At 33.8% G+C, this 20,995-nt stretch overlaps 1 protein-coding gene across 2 annotated transcripts in view; it reads left to right on the forward strand.

Annotated features, from left to right (window-relative positions):
* Ola1 (Obg like ATPase 1) overlaps nt 1-20,995 on the forward strand; it is a 157,954-nt gene that overhangs the window by 98,480 nt on the left and 38,479 nt on the right. For both annotated transcript variants that reach the window (XM_010607029.2, XM_010607030.2), the window contains 2 exons: nt 17,424-17,504; nt 17,816-17,913. In XM_010607029.2, coding sequence (XP_010605331.1) covers nt 17,424-17,504; nt 17,816-17,913 — 179 coding nt within the window. The remainder of the gene's footprint in view (nt 1-17,423; nt 17,505-17,815; nt 17,914-20,995) is intronic.

The raw sequence follows: 20,995 nt of genomic DNA on the forward strand, positions 1-20,995 counted from the left end.
GCTCAGGACCTTGTGCTTGCTGGCCCTTTCTTATTTTCGTTCTTACTTTAGGTTCATTTATGCTTAATTTAATTTGGAGTTTAACTGATCTCTTTACTGCCAGTGTTGCTTTTATTTTCCAGAAATATAAAATCCAAATCTGTGTTATTCCCTTAGTTAAGATACAACGACATCAGTGTTTTCCTATGAGATACTGCCAACCTAGAGACCATGGCTCACAGAGTTCCTTGTGATTTGGCTTTGCATGACTAGCATTGTCTTTTCCTCAACTATCCTGCTGGTGAATTTAGGGCTCTACACATGCTGCTTTCACATGACCTCACTTTCCAGGTATCTAATGCCACTCCCCCATCTTGTCTACATAGTTATCTTTCAAGATATGGCCTAAAACTGTAGTTTCTTACTCTAAAAATATTTTTTATAGTGGGAAACTATATACATAACCTAAAATTTTCCATTAACTTGTTTTAGTTGTGTAATTCAGTGGCATTAAATACATTCAGGGTTACAGTCAGCATCACTGTCTTTCTATATCTAGAGCTTTTAATTGCCATCATTCCAAGCTACAATTCCTTACCCTTTAAATAATAGCCTCAGATTTTTCTTCCTCTTTTCAGCTCCTGGTAGCTTCTATTTTCTGTCTCTATGAATTTGCTTATTTTAGTATCTCATAGAACTGTAATTACATGATTTTTGTCCTTTTAGGTTTGGTTTATTTCACTCAGTATGATGTGTCCCAAGGTTTATCCATGTTGTAGTATGTATCAAACCCATTCCTTTTGAAAGCTAAGTAATACCATTGTATGTATATGCTGCATATTGTGGACATTTGGCTTGTTTCTGCCTCTTGCCTATTGTGAATAATGCTGTTAGGAGCAGTGTTGTACAAGGATCTGTCACAGTGCCTGCTTTTATAGCAAACTTACTAAGCATTATCCTCATTTTATGGAAAAGTAAACTGAGGCTTAGAAAGATTAGCCTACCCTAATTCTAAGAACAACATTTACATGTGAAGTGATAAAAACAGAAAATTGAATGCATACTGTGGTTATATCATTCATGATGAAATTATTATCAGAAATAGTGAAGAAAGAACAGTGGTAATAGTGACTTAGGGAAGTGGAATTATGAATACCTACCCCTTAAATATATTTCCACTTTGTATTATTTTTATGGAAAATGAACCTGTAAATTAAAATATTTATTATTAACAATAGCCTATTTTCAAATACATGAACCAGGAATGTAATTAGAGATTATCATATTTCATTATTTGTGTCTGCATAGTGCACATGTCCTAAACCTAGGAAATAGGTCATGGATTTTTAAAAAATGAGAATGACAAGTTTCTTAATTTGACAGGGCAATACCAATGTGGGTGTCAAATTATGGTAGATTGGACTACTTCATGGGTATGGGAGAAATAATTATCACAGTTAATTACACTAAGCATCAGTGAGAGGTTTTGACAATGATGCTCTTAAGCAGCAGTAGAAGGCTTGAAATAAAGTGTTTCTTTTTTTTGTTGATCTGGAATGAGAAGAATGATAGCATGGGCATAATTGACAAAAATTATTATAATGGTCATCTTAACACTATTTTGTTTTCTTAGTTTATAATTTTAAGCAAGTAATTATTTTTCTTTTAAAGTTTTAGGGGAGATTGAAATCTTATTTGGTAGTACAGTATATTATTTGGTAATATAGAATATAGAATGTGAACATATAGGTAGAACTACTAGTGATGAAAATTTTCTGAGCTGTTTAATCCCACACATTCTATTGAATTTTTTTAACTGGGGTCTTTACGTCTAAGGACCAAAAATTCAGTTGAGGCTATTTTAAAAAATGGAGGCTTGTTGTTTGTTTGGTTTTTTTAAATACAAGGTAATACAGGAATTCCAAATATATTAAAGAGCAGGAATTGCGCAGAACTGTGTGTAGCCAGGTCTTTCTGAGCCGAATTATATGTCATCCAGAACTGCACTGGAGAACGCAGCATGTCTCATCTATGAACCTTCTGTTGGGTGCTTTGCCATTCATGTAACACAGATGTTCTCTTTTTCTGCCTCAGTAGAATTCTATTTATTTTTATTTCTGTTGCCACTGGAATTTATCTCTTGCATTAAATACTTTTATGAAAAAATGAAATTCCATAACATAATGAGCTTAACAATAGTTAATATATTGTGTATCCTAATATTAGAATTAACTGAGTACAAGACATAGACAAAAAGGATTCTCTCTTACAGAGAAAAATCAGATAGTAGCACAAAACTTTTTCTTCAGTGAATTAAGAGAAACTAGTAGTATATATTTTTATTCCTGCCTTTTACTTAATAATTTCTACTTACTTAAAATAGGCTTATTTATAACTTCATGTAATTTGCTATGTCCTGTATTATTTTATTGTATTCTTTTCTCTTCAGGTCTCCAAGTGTATTCTCTTAATAATTCCTTATTCATTTCCAAGAACAAGCATCAAATTGCCTCAGTTAATTCTCTTTTTGGCTTAGCCTTTGTAAGAGACCACTCATAGCATCAAGTGCCCACAAATTCTGGCTAGGAGACTTAGGTAGGACTGTTCCCTCCCTCAGCAAAGGCTGTGGACCAAGTCACATTCCTTTAGGAAAGGACAGGAAGCCAAGCACAATGTTGGACAATATATTAATATAATGTAAAATGGTATCAGACTTGGTCACTGTCTTAACTCCTCATTACTCTCTGTTATTTATCTGAAGACATCAGGAAGTACAAAGCTGTTTTAGATTTCTAGGCTAATACAGGATACATTTTGTTTGGAGCACAAGTTTCAGTACTGTTAGACTTGAGACCAGACTATTTTAGTATCAACAATTTTTTTTTTGTACCAAGGATCAAACTTAGGACCTTGCACCTACAAGGAAGGCAGCAGTATCACTGAACTAAATCCCTGGCCCTAGTATCAACAATTTATATGTATGTTGAGGGGAAAGGAATGAGCCTTATGTAAAAACTGATATTATAGTGTATATAGAATAAGAACCTTTTTCCAGATATTTCCACATGTGCCTATGTTCTCTTTTCCCGTAGCCAACCAAACACGGATGGAAAAAAACTAAAATGAAGCTATGATATTATTATCCCCATAAATTCATTATTATCAACCTCTTATGGGCCTTGGAAATGTCCAGCTGTCCTATTTGCCCTCCTGCTGGCTCTGTAACTGCTTCTTTCTTCCCAGCCTTTTATTTACACTTGTTCCCTAATTGCATTCATTCCCCTACTTCCTAGCAGATGACCAAAGTCATCAGACAGGATTTCTCTCAATTTTCTTAGCTAAACAAAGCCTCTTTGTTCACTCCTCATATTTGTGGCCAGGTATTCTAGTAGTTCTTTGGATTTATCTCCTAATTCCTCAAAAACCTTACACTATTAACTGTTCCTATTTATTTATTTATTTTGCATTCTGTTGCTTTTATGTGGCTTTATTCAGTTGCACAACACATAGTAGAAAGTTCACCCCTTTAAAACATACAAATAAGTTAGACATGGTGGCACATACCTATAATCCCAGCACTTGGGGGAGCTGAGGCAAGAGGATTACCATGAGTTTGAGGCCAGCATGGACTACCTAGTGAAGCCCTGTCTCAAATAACTTAAAATAATAATAATAATACTAATAATAATAATAATAATAATAATACAGGGCCGAGGATTTAGCTCAGTGGTTCTGCCTCCTGCCTTACGAGCACAAGGTCCTGAGTTCAGTCCCCAGTACCAAAAGAAAAAAATAGTACAACTTAGTGAATTTTTTGTATATTCACAAAGTCTTGTTACCTGTACAGTTTTAGTGTACCTTGGGACCAGAATTGCTTCTGATTTGGGATATTTTTGTCCTGATTTTTGAATATTTGCATATACATAATAATGAGATATCTTGGAGGATTGGATCCAAGCCTAAATATGAAATTCATTTATGTTACTTGTACACATACAGCCTGGAGACGATTTATACAATATTTTTAGTGCAACTGCATTTTGGCTGTTAGGTCAGGTATGGAATTGTCTACTCATAGAGTCATGTCAGCACACAAATGCTTCGGATTTTGGAGGTTTTTAGATTTTCAGATCAGGGACAACTTTTCCCTCTAAATGAGTTATTTTCATCAGTTTCATGATGGTTTTTTATCTTCAAAAAAAAAAACTTACCATACTCCTCCCCTTTCATTTACTACAGTTTTTCTAGCTTCCTGCATAAATACTTCTTAAAAGAGTTCTTTATTCTTACCATGTCCATTTTTTCCCCTCCTAACAAGTTAGTCCACTTTATTCTGACTTATCTACCCATCATATTCAAACAGGTTTCACCAAGATCATCAGTAATGTTTAGATTACTAAATCCGGTGGGCATTTTTAGTCATCATGATTTGTCAGTAGCAGTAGACACTATTATTTTTGAAATATTCTTCTTATGGGTTCCATGGCCACATTCTCCTGATTTTCTTCCTACTTCTCTAGCAACTCAGTTTCTTTTTTGTTATTTGTTTGTTTTTGCTTTTGCAAGCTCATCTTGTATCTTTGCTATTGAATATTGACTTTATAAAGTGGACTCCTATGTTCTCCCTTCTTGTGCTAAGTTCTCTCCTTATGTAATATTATGCCTATCCATAGTTGCAATTACTATCTAAATACAGGTAAATCCCGGATTTTTATCTCTAGCCTGTTCTGTCTTCTCAGCTCCACATTAGTGTATTTATCTGACTTGTCATCTTTTCAATTTCTCAAAAACATATCCAGGTTAACACATCTAAAGCCAAACTCAAGAGTATTTCCTCCCTCAGTGTAATTCACTTTCATTCTTTCTTAATGACATGTACTACTATTTGTTAAATTATGCAAACTAGCACTCTAATTTATCTTGGACTTTTTCCCTCATTTTTCACACATCTAGTCCATCAGTGAATTATGTCAGTGTGTACATATGAGGATATAATAGTATTCCTTTATTTTCTTGTGTAAATGCATATATGCATATAAACATACATAGATATAAAGAATAAAATAAATATAGCACAATGACATATTAACAAACTGAGTATACAAACATTCTCTGCTATTCTTGCAGCTCTCCCTCTCACAGTACTGGATATTGAACCTAGGGGCTTTGTACTGAGCTATGTACCCACCCCTTTATTAATTTTTAATTTTGAGACAGAGTCTCACTAAGTCATCATGTTGCCCTGTTTAGACTTGTACTTTTGATCCTCTTACTTCAACCTTCCAGAGTGCCAGGATACAGGGATGTGTCAACATGCCCAGCTCTTTTCTGCACATTTGAAATTATTTCAAAGTAAAAATAAAAAATCTTACAGTTTTAATATATATAAGTTAAAATATATGAGAATACTAGCTTATCAGGTAGGAAGGGATAATAGACTAAAGGTGCTATAATGCTCCTATTAAGATACAAAAGAGGCAGTTCCTCAAAAAGCTAATCACGGAATAACTGTGTGGACCAATAGTTCACGCCTCAGTATATACCCAAAAGAATTGAAATTAAGTACTCAAATATATGTACATGTATGTTCACGGCAACAATATTTACAATAGCTAGAAGGTAAAAATAGCCTGAATGGCTGGGTGTGGTGGTAAGTGCCTGAAATCCCAGCACTCAGGAGGCTGAAACAGCCATGAGTTTGAAGCCAGCCTGAATGACATAGTGAGTCCCTGTCTCAGAAAAACAAAAGAAATAGCCTAAATTTCAGGAAATCGATAGAAAACAAATTGTGGTATGTATATACATACAATTGAATATTTCAAGGAATAATGTACTGATACTACAATATGTGTGAACTTTGAATGCATTATGTGATGTTGAAGAAGCTAGACATAAAAGGTCATATATTGTATGACTTCACATGCAGTATGTGGAATGCCCAGAATAGGTGAGTTCACAGAAACAAAGCTATAGATTGGTGGTTTCCAGGGACAGGAGTGAGATGAATGGGTGAGGTGAATGGGGAGAAGAAACTGCATAATGAGTAGAGTTTTTTTTAGAATGATGGAATGCTACAGAACTGGATAGAAGTAGTGATTGCATGTCATTATTGTATGCAGTGCTTCAGTGCTAAATCACTTTAAAATGGTTAACTTTTACTATGAATTTTAAATTTTTATTCATGTTTGCACTATATAATGATTACATTCATTTGGGGAATTGGTACATGTACATAACACATCTCAATTTTTTTTATTTCTCCCATCTTCTCAGTGCCCCCCTTTTTTGGGCAGCATCAGATTATTTATTTATCTTATAAGTCTTTATAAAGCTACTTATCATGCATACAAATGGCCAAACCAGTAGGCCAGAGAACATATTAAATACATAAGGTAGTTATATTAAATCCCAGTTCACTTTTAGATACATTATCCATGCTGGAGTACAGTAACTTTTTCCTTTTTCTTTTTCTTTTTTCCTCCTACTGTCTGTCTTTTATTTTGCACTTTATTGAGTTTCTTATATAAGAGAAACCATGTCATATTTAAACTATTGTCTGATTTACTTACTTAACATGTTCTCAAGGTGCATCCTCTTTCTTTCTTCCTTTCTTCTTTTTTTTTTTTTTTGTACTTGGGTATCGAACTTGGGACCTTGAGTTTTCCAGGCAGGTGGCAGCACCACTGAGCTAAATCCCCCGTCCAAAGTACAACCATCTTCCTACAAATGACTCACGTGTATCCTTCTTTATGGCAGAGTAGTACTCCATTGTGTATAAATATAGTGCCACATTTTCCTTATCCATTCATCAAAAGATAGACATATAGGCTGCTTCCAGGATTTAGCTATTATGAATTGTGCTGCTATAAACATGTGTATGCATGTATCACTAAAAACTGAACTCTTTGGGGAAGATACCTAGAAGGGGAATAGCTGAGTCAAGTGGAATTTCTATTTTTAGTTTTTTGAGGAATCTTCATACTGATTTCCATAGTGGTGGTATAAGTTTATACTCCTACCAACCCCCTCCCATAGCCCCACCTCACCGCCACCCCAGTAGAACCTTGCTAGCATTTGTTTTTGGTTTCCACATTGTATTGTATCTTTTCAGTTTTTCCCAAATTATTTTCCAGTGTTTGGATTCTTAATCTTGGAGAGGCTAAGTTATTGTTGCCTGCCACTCCACTATTTCCCTGGAAGTACTAGTTGAATTTCAATTTTTTTTAATTTAAGAAAGTCAGATGGCAGATTGAATTTTTAAACTCCATGTCTGTACTGCTTAGAGTACACGACTTTTTTTCCCCCATATCTTATTTTTTTAATTAGTGTTTATCAGTTATACAGATTAATGGATTTCATTTTGGCATATTCATACAGGCCCACAACATAGTTTAATCATTTTCACTCCTCATCACCACCCACCGTCCCCACCTTAGTTTCACCTTTTTGAGGGTGTGGGTTAAGTTTTAATGTGTGTATATATTTTCGTTGTTGTTGTTTTGTTTTTGGTACTGGGGATCAAACTCGGGACCTTATGCTTGCAAGGCAAGCAGCAGAACCACTGAGCTAAATCCCTATATTTTGATCATATATATTTCCCCATTACCTGCACTTATACCCTCTCCCACTTCCTCTCATTTCCCTCCTCTTGGCTAATTATAGTCTTCTATTTTCTTATCATCTTTTTTGGATTCTACATATTAGAATATGGAGTATTTGCTCTCAGTCTTGATTTATTTTGCTCAACATTATGATCTCTTGATCCATCAATTTTCCTACAGATGAGAAAATTTTTTTCTACCTTATGGCTGAATAATACTCCATTGTGTGTGTGTGTGTGTGTGTGTGTGTGTGTGTGTGTGTGTGTATCACATTTTCCTTCTTTGTTAAACTTGTTGATGGGCACCTAGGCTGGTTCCATAGCTTGAGTGTTATATGACTTGTGCCTCAGAAAACCTGGTTATAAAGTTATTCTTATATATGCTGGCTTTAATTTATTTGGGTATATACTAAGGCATAGTATAGCTGGATAAAATGGTAGCTTTATTTTTAGTTTTTTGAGAAACTACCATACTGATTTTCATAGTGGCTATGCTGATTTACATTCCCACCAGCAGTGTATAAGGTCTCTTCCCATCCCCCATACAGCCACATTCTTGCTAGCATTTATTGTTTTTGTATTCTTCATGATAGCCATGCTGATAGAGGTGAGGTGGCATCTCAGTGTAGTTTTGATTTGCATTTCCCTGATGACTAGAGAAGTTGAACCTTTTTAAAATATATTTATGGGTCATTCATACTTCTTTTTAAAGAATGTATCTGTCCATTTCTTAATTGCACTATTTTCTAACATTGTCTTATGTACAGAACAATTGAAAATAAAGAATGGAAAAATATATGCTATGTGGTCTCTAACCAAAAACCAAACAAAATAACAACAAAAGCAACTGTATACTGATACAGATTTTAAGGAGATAAAAGGGTCATGGCATAATATCAAATAGTTAATCTACCAAGAAGAAAAGTAAGTTAAAGTTTGTATGTACCTTATAATAACCTTAAAGTATATAAAGCAAACCTGACAGAACTGAAAGGCAAAACAAAAGCAAACTGTTGTCAAAATAGAAAAAATTTTATTCTTTTAGTAACTGATATCATAAGCAGACAGAATTATATAGGGGCATAGAAAATTTAAACACCTTGATTAAGGAACTTCACCTAATAGACATAAATAGAATACCACACCCAACAGCTGCAGAATGCACATTCTTTTTTAGTACATATCAAGTGATTACCAAATTGACCATATAGCAAATTAACAATTTTCAAATACTTAAAATCATAAGATGGCTGGGAATGGTGGTCACACCTGTAATCCCAGCATTTGAGAGCCTGAGATAGGAGGATTGCCATGAGTTTGAGGCCAGCTTGAACTGCATAGGGAGGCTCTGTCTCAAAACAGACAGAAGAGATCATAAGAATGTGCTACCTTCCCACTATGGAATTAAAATTAACAATCAGTAATAAAAAGATTATTAGAAAATACCTTAATGTTTGGAATTAAAGCAGTATACTTCTAAATTATTTCATTTCAAAGAAGAAATCTCCAGAAATAAAATACTTTAGTTTTATAATGAAAATACATCAACATTTGCTATATTCTTCTCTCATATATGCACTCAAGTTCTATAAATTTAGCTTTAAATGTATATATCTAAAATAAAAGAGTAAAATTGGTGATCTGAAAGTATCCATCTAAAGGGATTAGAAAAAGAGCATTTAACCACAGAGGAAAAAAAATGGAAAGAAACAGTGACGATGTGAGCAGAAGTTAATAAAGTAGAAGATAAATTAACAGACTCAAAAAGGCCACAGATGGGTGTGGTGGCACATTCTTGTAATCCTGGTTCTCTGGGAGACTGAGGCCGGAGGATCCCAAGTTCAAGCCCAGCAGCCTGGGCAACTTACCAACTTAGTGAGATGCTGTCTCAAAATTTAAAAAGCCAGAAGCTGGCTCTTTGAAAACACTAACAAAGTTGATAAATTCTTAGTGAAGACCATTGAAGGAAGAAAAAAGAGAAGTACAAAACTTGTATCAGGAATGAAAAAGTACTAGTACCAAATCCAATAGATAGATATTAGTAAGTTAATAAAATAATAGTATAAACAGTGCATGAAATGATTTTGAAAAAATACATGAAATGAGCATATTTTGAAAGGGTAAAATATAAAATGAAATAAGATGAATATTCCTATGTCTGCTGAAGATACTGAGCTTGGTACCGGGATCAAACTCGGGACCTTGCACTTGCAAGGTAGACAGTGGAACCACTGAACTAAATTCCTGGCCCTTGAGCTCGTAATTTAAAACCTTTCTAGCCAGGGATTTAGCTTAGTGGTTCTGCCGGCTGCCTGGCAAGCACAAAGACCTGAGTTCAATCCCTGGTACCAAAAAAAAAAATAATAATAATAATTTAAAACCTTTCTATAGGGCCAGGGATTTAGCTCAGTGGTACCATGCCTGCTTCACAAGTACAAGGTCATGTATTCAATCCCCAATACCAGGGGGGAAAAAAAAAGCACCTTAATATAAAGAAAAACTCCTGACTACACTACACCATATGACTACACTATATGTTTAAAGTCTCCCAAAAACTCTTCTGGACAGTAGAAAGAGGAAGAACTTCCTACTTGTTTTGTTTTATTGTTTTGTGTTTGTAAAGCTAGGCATCAAACTCAGTACCTTGGCCTGAGCCAGTGCTCTACCACTGAGCTACGTCCCCAGCCCCACTACCAGACATTTTAAGAAAGAAATATGAGGAAAAAAAATTGCAGACAAATCTTTTATGATTATAATTACACGTCTAGATAAAACATTAGCAGACTGAATCTCATAATAAATATTAGTTATACTATAACAATTATAATTCTAATAATACAAAGTAAATTTGACACAATTTAATCAGTGTAAAAGAATAAAGGGTAACAGTCACATGATCATCTCTATAAAGAATTTAATAATCACTCATGATGTTTTAAAAAAGAGAACCTGTTAACAGACTAGGAGTAGAAGATAATTTACTTAGTCTGAGAAAAAGTATATACAGGAAAAAAAGCTATATAAACAGTTATATTGTCCTTAATGTGAAGTAGGAATTTTTCCTCTCACTGGGAAGAAAGATGCTTAGTGTCACTGCTTCTGTTCTTTTCTCCTAGAATTCTTAATAGTGTAATAAAGCAAGAAAAAGAAATAAGATTGGAAAGGAAGAAATAAAAATTCCATTATTCACAGACAATCTTGTTTGTGAATAGTGAATCTGAGACACAAATAATTAAAATTAGTAAATAAAGTCATGTGGGTTGTTGGATACAGATCGATGTAAAAATGATTTGTTTTATAATCCAAAATATGAAAAGATTTTTAAAAGATGCTATTTGTGGTAACATTTTACAAACGCATAAGGATAACCAAGACTACCTGTCATGTAAAGGTACAAGATCCCAATAATGAATGTAACTGTACTATATACCTAAAATGTACCAATAAACTCAATAAAAGAAAAAGAAGCTTGTGCAATAAAGCAGTGGTCTTGGCAAAAAAATGCATAAGGATAAATCTAATAAAACGATTAGAATTTCTACTCAGAAGCCTATAAAACATTAAGAAAAATTAATAATTAAATAAATAGAGGGTCAAAGTATGGTTTTGGATTGCATGGTATTTTAAAATATTGATTCTACGAAATTTTTCTATTAATTCAATAGCAGCTTGATGTTTATAGAAACCAACAAAGCGATTTTAAATTTTTATATGGAGATGCAAAAGTCCAAGAACAGGCAAGATAATTTCAAAGAACAGACTCGGGGGACTTGATATATATTAACCATGTGTCAAGATTTACAAAGATGCAGTGATGGAAACACTGGTCTGGGAATGCAGCTCCATGGTAGCTGCACTTGCCTAGCATGGGCAAGGCCCTGGGCTCAAGCACTACAGAGAGGAAAAAAAAAATCCAGACCAGTCAAGGATAGACTTATCGATATTCAGACACAAACATACATGTACTATTTGAATTATATGGTAAAGGTGGTACAGCAAAGTAACAGAGAAAAGAATTCTATTTTCAAGAAATGGTGAGTCAGTGGATGTTCTTATAGGGAAGAAAATGAATCAAGTTTATATAGAATAAAAAGTGAAATTTTCAGAATAAAACATTTGGTGGTAGCTTGGTTCATGAACTTAATTCTTTCCACAATTCTGGTCACAAATTGAATTGGATGAGAAGCAAATCAAGTTTAATGTTTAGGTTCATTGTTGGCCTTATGGAGAAATATGATTCATTTATCATCCAGTTTGGTGTGTGACCAGAATCGTAGAACGAATTAAGTTCTTGAACCAAGGTAGCACTACAACATAAGGTAATGTAGAACATCTTTACAACTTTGGAATTGACGAATATTTTTTAAATGCAACACAAAAATACAGCAATAATAAAATCAACAGTTAAGTTGGATTATTAAAACAAATATTTCTGTTAAATGACACTAAGGTAAGCCTTAGAGAACAAAGATATTTGCAGTATCTGACAAAGAACTTTTCTTCAGAATATGTAAAGAACTCCAACAAATAAATAAGCAGCCCAACAGAAAAACAGGCAAAAGACTTATAGAAAGAGAAAATACACTATTACTAATTATGGAAATTCATATCCTGGTGAGATACTATGTACTTGCCATAAGAAGACTGATAATACCAAGTGTTGAAAGGAATGAGAAGCAAATGGAATATTCGTATAGTGCTGATAGAAATGTGAATTAATACAACAGATTTTTTATTTATTTTTTTAAGATTGGGTCTCACTCTATAGTTCTGGCTGGCCTTACACTCACTATTTAACCCAAGCTGGCCTTCAACTCATGACAGTTCTCTTGGCTCAGATGCTAAAGTGCTGGGAATACAGGCATAGGCCACCATGCCCAATTTTAGTGCATCTCATTTTGAAAACTGGTTAGCAACCTATACTAACTTTGAATAAAGTATGACATATAACTGAGTAGTTCTGGTCTTAGATATAATCAAGAGAACTGCATACATGAATTTATCAACATATATCCACAAGAATGTTTATAGCAGCTTTAACCTAAAAATATAAACAACTTAAATGTTCATCAAAAATAGAATGGTTAGGGCTGGGGTCTTAGCTCAGTAGTGCCATGCCTGCCTCGCAAGCACAAGGTCCTGAGTTCAATCCCCAGTACTGCCCCCCCTCAAATGGATAAAGTATGGAATATTCCTACCATGAACTTATATACAGAGAAAAACGTTACTGCTATATGCAACAACATGGATGCATTTCACAAATAACACTGAACAAAGGAAGCCAGACACAAAATAATACATATTTATATGTATGATTCTATTTCTATATATTTCAGTAAGAGACTAATTTGTTATGCAAAAAACCTAGGATAGTGGGTTTCTTTGGAGAGGAGTGGATCATTGTGATTGCATTTACTTTCTAGGCATTATAGAACCTCTGAAATGGGTTTGTGGATTTTAGGTTAATAATCCTGGCAATAGACTGAAGTCTGGTAGTCTAAAAAAAAATCTAATAGGTGATTTACTATATTATTATATTATTGTGTGCAAAGAGAAATATAGTACTACTATTTTTGTGATACTTAAATTGAAAATCAGATACTGTACCCATCCATATATGAGCACTTGGGAGGCTGAAGTGGGAGGATCTCTGAGAGTTCAAAGCCAGCCTGACTTGCATAGTGAGACCTTGTCTCAGAACAAAACAAAACAAAAAAACAGTAAATAAAAGAGGGCTAGTGATGTTACTGAATACAAAGGCCTGGTTTCAATTTCTAGTACCTTAAATAAAAAAGATATTGTACCAATATAATAGATATGAATATTAAATGTCCCCAATGATGAGAATAAGGACTTAGAATAACAACCTTAAAGATATCTAGGCTAAACAAGGTACATTTAGAAAAGCAGTAAGGAACACAAATAGGTCAGGGAATTAGAACATGAACTTTTAATTCACTTAGACCTGAATTTGCATTGTAGCTATTTGCCAGCTGTGGAGATTTAGGCAATTTGCACATACTCTGAAGTATTACAGTTGTTATTAGTAGTGATAATAAGAGCTGGATATGATGCGACATGCCTGTAATCCCAGCACTCAGGAGGCTGAGGCAGGAGGATCACCTTGAGTTTGAGGCCAACCTGGGCTACATAGTGAGTTCAAAGCCAATCTGAGTTCAAAAAACAAAACAACAAAAAGATTGACAGTGGTAAATAGAGCATTTTTAAAGTTAAATGTGAAGTTGTGGGTAAGAAGCATCAAAGCAGAAGAGCAAGATACTCAAAGTGAATTTGGATTAAGTTTCTTTGCTGTTTAAAGGTAGCTGTTCAACATGAAACTAATTCTTTTAGAATGCAAAGATTAGAATCCTAATTTGAGACTTCACCAAGAAAACCAGTATTGTTAGAAACTCAGAAATTTAAAGAAAAGGACTAGAGAACAATTATATAGATTGAAGATGTACATGTGCTTTAAAGCAGTACCCAAGAGAATGTTGTCAAACTTTGTAGATCATTGATATTTAATTTCGCAACAACAATAGTAACAGTGGTAACTACTTGGTTTTGAAGAACTCCCATGCTAAGAACTGTGCTACTTTGTATACATTATCTCTTTTGATCCACACAACCTGCGAACAAGTACAAATCATCACCTGTGTTTTACCAGTACAGTAGGTCACAAACCTGGTCAATGATCGACCTGGGATATTTTCGCAGATTTAAACATTATCCTGTTAGCTCATAGATTGATATACTCATATAACTGCAGTCTAACCCAGAAGTTAAAATGACCAGGAATTTTTGTTATGTATCTCCATAATACATACAAAGAGTTCATTTTCAAGCCAGGCATGGTGGGACATGCTGTAATCCAGAATGCTCCAAAGCGTTCTAGGAGGCTGAGGCACCAGAATATTCAAATTCAAGCCCAGCCTGGGCAATTTAGTGACTTAATGAGACCTTGTCTCAAAATATAAATTTTTTAAAAAACTTTTTAAGAAGAGGAGGAGGCAGATATATAATTCATTGTGAAGGTCCTGGGTTCAATACTACCACTGGAAAAAAAAATTTTTTCAAAGGAGGGGAGGAGGAAATTGCCAATTATCAGAATAGTCCAGTTTAGTGTTAAAGAAACATGAAATTCCAAAGTGACAAGTTTAATTAACTGTAGCCTTTTATTCTAACCATCACGTTTAATATATGTACTTACACATTTGAACAGGAGGGAGAAAATTCAGTTAGCTGAGTAAGCGTTAAATACAAGTAAGCATAAAAATTTCTTTCATCTGTTTACACATTTTTAAAGAAGAGTATGTCTTTTAATTTTTTTGTAAAATTGATTAATTTTTACATTATATTAGAAAATAGCACACTGAAACTATACCACATACCAACCAGTTGAGTAAGATAATCTTGTCTGATTGCTCTCTACTTCTGGTTTATCTTAAATAAAACTGGCAACTTTTAGTAAATCTAAAGTGTCTTTTTTCACTGTTAAATTTTTTGTGGGGATAATTGAGAGAGCACTGGGTACAAAATATTTTACTTCCTACTGTTCAAAACTAGGTATTTGTTAATTTTTCTACAAAGATTTAAATGTGCTTTAAGGAATATATTGTTTGAGAATATATTAATTCTCTTTAATTAAAAACTAAGTGTTCCTAATGTGTAATGTGCTGATGGAGGGAGGGGCTAATGCCATACTGCTTCTGTGGTAAGATTTCTATGTGTAAAAGTAGTCTAGTTAATTAATTAATAATTTTATTTATTTATTTTGGTATTGGGGATTGAACTCAGGACCTTTCACTTTCTAGGTAGGCAGTGGCACCACTGAGCTAAATCCCCAGCCCCCAGTCTAGTTAATTTAAAATGAAAGAGAAATACTGAAATTCCTTCACTAGTGATCAGCACTTATTGAGGTCCTTTGGTTTTGTAAAATTGTTTATAGTTACAAAAGTATTTTATACTTTTTAAATGATTAAAATTTAATTCCCTTCCTTATTTTTGGATTGGCTTTCTTTTGTCTGTTTTCTTTAATTGAAAAAGAAAACTAGTGACGCCAAATATAAGATGGTACCACTGTTTTCTCCTTCTTTTGTATAATCTTGTTGCGTGTCTCTACATAAGCTGTTCTGGCCACTCATCATAGTAACCAGCTGGGCCATTTCACCTGCTGGAGCCATTAAAGAGGACTCTCTCCCCCTAGATTAATCCCCTCCGACATTAGTTTTTTGCACTGACAACTGGAGCAGGCATTCAGAATTTGCAGGTGGCCAGTGTGACGCACATAATTGCCTACAATTTTAGGCAATGAATAAAAATGGTCTACATTACTTGTCAAAGGTTGTATATGCAGTGCCAAGTGAGATCTATGGGAAGCCTTTTAGGGTTTAAAGAACAGTTAATAGCAAGGCTGCACAGGGCTTTTTTAATCATAATGCATTTGTAATATAGCACTTTGATCTTCTCCTTGTAGGAAATGGTGTTACATTAGCCACTTTTAAACATTTATGAGTGAAATTCAGTTATAGAAGAGTAAAAGTGATTATTCTTAAGCAGAACATGTTAGATTTCATTAAAAGTTTTTGGCTTGCTCCTTCCTTGTTAAAATCTGTGGGAAGTCATTTTCCTGGAGGGTTTCAAATCAGGATCTAAGGATATAGGGCTTTTTCCTTATTTTTTCTGTTGGTAACAGCGAGATTTGGAAAGAAAGTATACTGAATATTGAGATAATTTTTACAAGTAGACATTTGTAGGATAATAATTATGGCATTGTAAAATATCGACAAAAACCCAAGAAATCTATTAATAATAATTTTGTATTAAAATAAATTTTGAGAAATCCATATTTAATGCATATCTGTAAGTTATCTTTCGCACCCACCCCAAAAAACCAACAGCAACAAAAAGCCCCAGATGACTCTCAAATGCGCTTCTTCTGGGAGAGCTAAGTTTGACCTTTAGACCTGAGAGCCTTTTATTAACACCTGCCTGTAAGGAGAACCTTGCCACACGCAGCTTTTAGATTCAGAACCACAAAACTGATGAGGAAAGGCTTGAAGGGTTCAGTTTGTGTCACTTGCTGTTTGCCATTTCCATTTCACAGATGATTAATCTTTCTGTGAAGAAAGGCCAGAGAAACAAAGCACATTGGGCTCTTCCTGCAGTTACTCCTTCTGAATGCACACTAGCTGGCTAACTAAAAGGCCTTTAGATTTCCAGCAGAGAGAGATGTTCTGAAAGTGAATGCAGCTGGTTGGAGGTCACCAGTGCAGGGCTCTTGCCATTGTGTAATGGAGGCTTTGGCAGGTTGGGTGGGGGAGCTGCAGGAGAAATGGGCAGGGAGAAGGTGTTGGCAAAAAATTAATCAGAAGAAAAAAGGGCTTTGGTCAGTTGATTTAATATTTGGAGGTTAGATCACCAATAATAGACTCAATTCTGTCTGTTTTGTTTGTTTTTCTTTATAAAGAAAAAAATACAATTTAGTCTGTCTCCAGTATACTCTCTCCCATTTCCTAGTAGCATGTTTATCTTGCACGTGGCATCATTAGGTGATGTTGAAATATTAACTCATATTTGTCTTTGATATGCTTGAATTGTCTTGAAATTTTTCACACTGTTACTGCTTTTGCTAATATCTTAATTTTACTTACTAAAATTTTATTGCCTAAACATTATTTCATTGGTATTTTTAATGAGATTCTGAAAATAATTATTTGTATGGCTTAGTTCCTCTTTCATTAAAAATTATTTTTATATTGAGGATTTGAAAACCTCTAATATTTACTATCTAAATGCTTAGTATTCATCTTGAATTTGCTTTTCTTTTTTTCAATCATGAAAGGACATAATGTGCAAAGTCAAATCCTGGGTTATAGATCAAAAGAAACCTGTTCGCTTCTATCATGATTGGAATGATAAAGAGGTAAGCTATAAATACCATGCTATTACTGCTTTGCTTTGACTTCTTTAAGAAGAAATTAGAATAGTCATCATTTTATACTTATCAATATATGTACTTTTATTTCTGCCAGTAGTTGCTTATTCCCAGGCTTGTTAATTTTTTTCTTTCATACTTTAGTCTTGATATTTCATAACAACTAATCTTTTGGAAACAGTAATTATAAAAGTGAAAATACCTAGTTGTTTTAAAGAAAATATGCTTTCAGATTATTCAGTGATTTACTCTTGTTTACTCAACTTTTAAAAGGAATTGTTTCTCTGTCTCCTACTTAGATTGAAGTGTTGAATAAGCACTTATTTTTGACTTCAAAACCAATGGTCTACTTGGTTAATCTTTCTGAAAAAGACTATATTAGAAAGAAAAACAAGTGGTAAGTTTTTTCTTTTCATATATACCCAGTGACATTTGTATACTCGCAAATGCACATATAGATGTACTTACTGATTTTAATACCTTTTCCTTATGAAAAATTTTAAAGTGAGTGAGAAAGCTTTGCCTGATATAACATTGAGAAATTAGTTTCCTAATTGATTTACATTGAGAGAACTTTTTAAAATAAGTTAAATTAAGCAGTTTTGAATCATACATATTTACTTATCAGATATGTTTATTAGGCATTTTTATTTCTATTGTTAAATGAGAATAAATGTATTTGGAGAAGTAACACTCTCAGTGGAACTTCTGTATGTTGACATTATAAGTGACTAAAATATCCACTTGGGTTTTAAGTTGAACATAAATTTTAAAATCTTAGATAGAATGATTTAAAAAAAATAAAAAGTTGGAGAGATACCTGTTTCAAATACTTTAAAATGTACCAAAGTAAAAATTATGGTATATTTGTCATTTTTTACATGGAGCCTAAATGTACAAGATTTATGTTTTTCTTCCCTAAAATTTTCCCCCAAATCATATATATATATATGTGGGCACGAGCTCATTTGGCATAGTGTGCGTTTTGACTTGCCTCACTGGCCCCTCACCATTTCTTACTATTGAGTCATAGAAACAAATCAAAACTACCCAAAGCAAAATATCTGAATTCTCCTAAAATATATTGTGGGTTTCTCCCTGTACTTCATTAAGTACTTAGATGCACATGGTTTCAATTTTCCATTAAAAATTCTCATTTCCATATGATATCAAAGAGTGAGAAGGCTTTAAACTGAAAAATAAACATTCATAGACTAGAAGCCAAAACAATAATTAATGTCAGATGGTTAACTCCAATAAATCATTAGAATAAATTCTGTGAAATTACTGCGACTAAAAATGCCCTGTTGATATTACTATAAGAAATTTTGTGTTCCTGATAGGAAGCTGAATTTACCCTCTTTATTGGTAGTGTTCTAGAAGGCATAAATTTAACACAAAATATAGTTCAGACTGGCCAGTATCCTGCAGCAAGTAATTAACTTTAAAATAATCAGCTCTGTCTTGTTTCACTATTTTCTAAATTTGATGATTAATGTGTTAAAAACTGTTACCTTTAGGAAAGAATTTTTAAATTTATTATTTGACCTCAGTTAATAAATCTTCTCATGGTAATACAAATAGTAAGGTTTCCTGAGGCTGGGTGAAACAATACAGACATCAAAGTTTTACATGAAAAGGGATGAGTCAGTTTCCTTGCCCAAAGGGGATTCTTACACCTGTATTTGGATGATTACAGGTAGAACTCCCTGGCTCTAATTGTATAGTAAATACCATTTCCCAGACCCTAATGGTAGACAGACTGCTTAGGAGACGCCAGTCTGTGATTTAGCTGTCGCCAGACATCCCATGTTTTTTGTGAGACCAGTTGTGATGATGATATGGTTATAGCCAATTGAAACTAAGCTCTTGTCTAAGTAACAAATTTTAATTTATAACATTGTAGAGGTATGAATGATCCCATTTACAAAACCAAGTTTTAGTAGGTTTTATGTATAACTAATGATCTGGTTTGAGGTTGGGGTATGTGTGTTGGGTGGGGGAGATCCAGAAGTTAGTGTAATTGTAGCTGAAAGATCAAAGACTGGGTAACTGAGTGATGTTCCAGAAGAGAATTTACCACATAGCCATTTTCTGTACAGTTTCTGCCGCCTGCTGTTCCTATTTTCCCTCAAGCTAGCCATTGACTACCCCCTGTGCATCCCTGCTCGTAAAAAATGATTGAGGAAGTATTTGTCATGTATTTATGAGTGGGAAACACTGTGTGATAGGGAATGACATCTACTGGAGCCAGAAAGATTGCCATTTTCCTTTCATTCAGCTACTCTGCTATAGCTTTAAATCCTCTGTTTATGCAACATAGTCTTTGTATTAAAGCACAGAATAAATTTTTATTATGAAGGATATGAATGCTGGGTTTTTATTTATAATATTGCAAACAGATATAAATAGTTAAAATTCATTTTAACTACTAAATCCATTTAATTGTGTTGGCATCTTGTTTTTTGGGGGGTTATGTTTATATCTGAGCTCCATTTGCTTTAGTTTCTCTTTTCCAAAGGACAAAATTTTCATTTTTTTAAGGTAAACATGTAATGTTTTTACAGCGAATTAGGACTGATGCAAGAAGCAGCAATAAATATGTTCATGAGTCTTTTAGATCTAAGAAACTATTTTAAATGGTCCGGAAAAAAGTAGAGAGGTTTGTGACTGGCCACAGAGAAAGACCAGAACTATCTTTATTTCAAAAGTAATGAAAATTTTAGTTAATAAAGTTTACTTTAACTTTAAATGATAAAGTGTTATACTTTAATTTTAGAAAAAAAAAAGGAAACACTTTTTAAAGATAACTGTTATGTTACAGAGTGGATGTGTTTGTGTTGACTTTTTGAAAGATGTAAAAATTGGACTGGGCCCACGCATCTACTCATTGGTTTTAACACGTTTGAATTCATAGTTTTGTTGATTTATGATGAAGACCTTGCCCCTGATGAGAAGCTGATGTGGCAGCTGAGTTGGTTGTAGTTGTGTTAGGCAGATGACAGTAATCCAGATGTTGTAAGAGAATCCACAGAAGGCTTTTTTAAAAGTAGTGCAGACTTCTCCTTCTTGAATAAATAAAACTATGTGCAAGTTTTTGGTAGGCCTGATGATTTTTGAACCTTCATCTTTTCATTTTCTAAACATAATCAGTTGTTATATATAACCAAGATGATACTATGTGCAGCATTAATTTCCATTTGAGGTTGCCAACTGCGTCATGGTGTCAAGCAGGTACAGGACATTCAAACTGTCAAACCATTGCTTAATTGGAGGTTTGAATTTCAACCTTTGCACCTTTGCTGCTTTGTTAGTATAGTAGTGTATGCCATCCAATTATGAAATCATAGGACAAACTTTTTTACACTTGAAAGCTACCAATTACATTTTTTTTGTTCACTTGTCCTCACCTTTCCTAAAACTTGATAAAGGATAGTTATCTTTTATTATTCATTTATTTATACTACATATCCATGTTC

This window comes from Fukomys damarensis, unplaced genomic scaffold, assembly GCF_012274545.1.
Source record: "Fukomys damarensis isolate Sample0158 unplaced genomic scaffold, DMR_v1.0_HiC HiC_scaffold_26, whole genome shotgun sequence".
Lineage (NCBI taxonomy): Eukaryota > Metazoa > Chordata > Mammalia > Rodentia > Bathyergidae > Fukomys > Fukomys damarensis.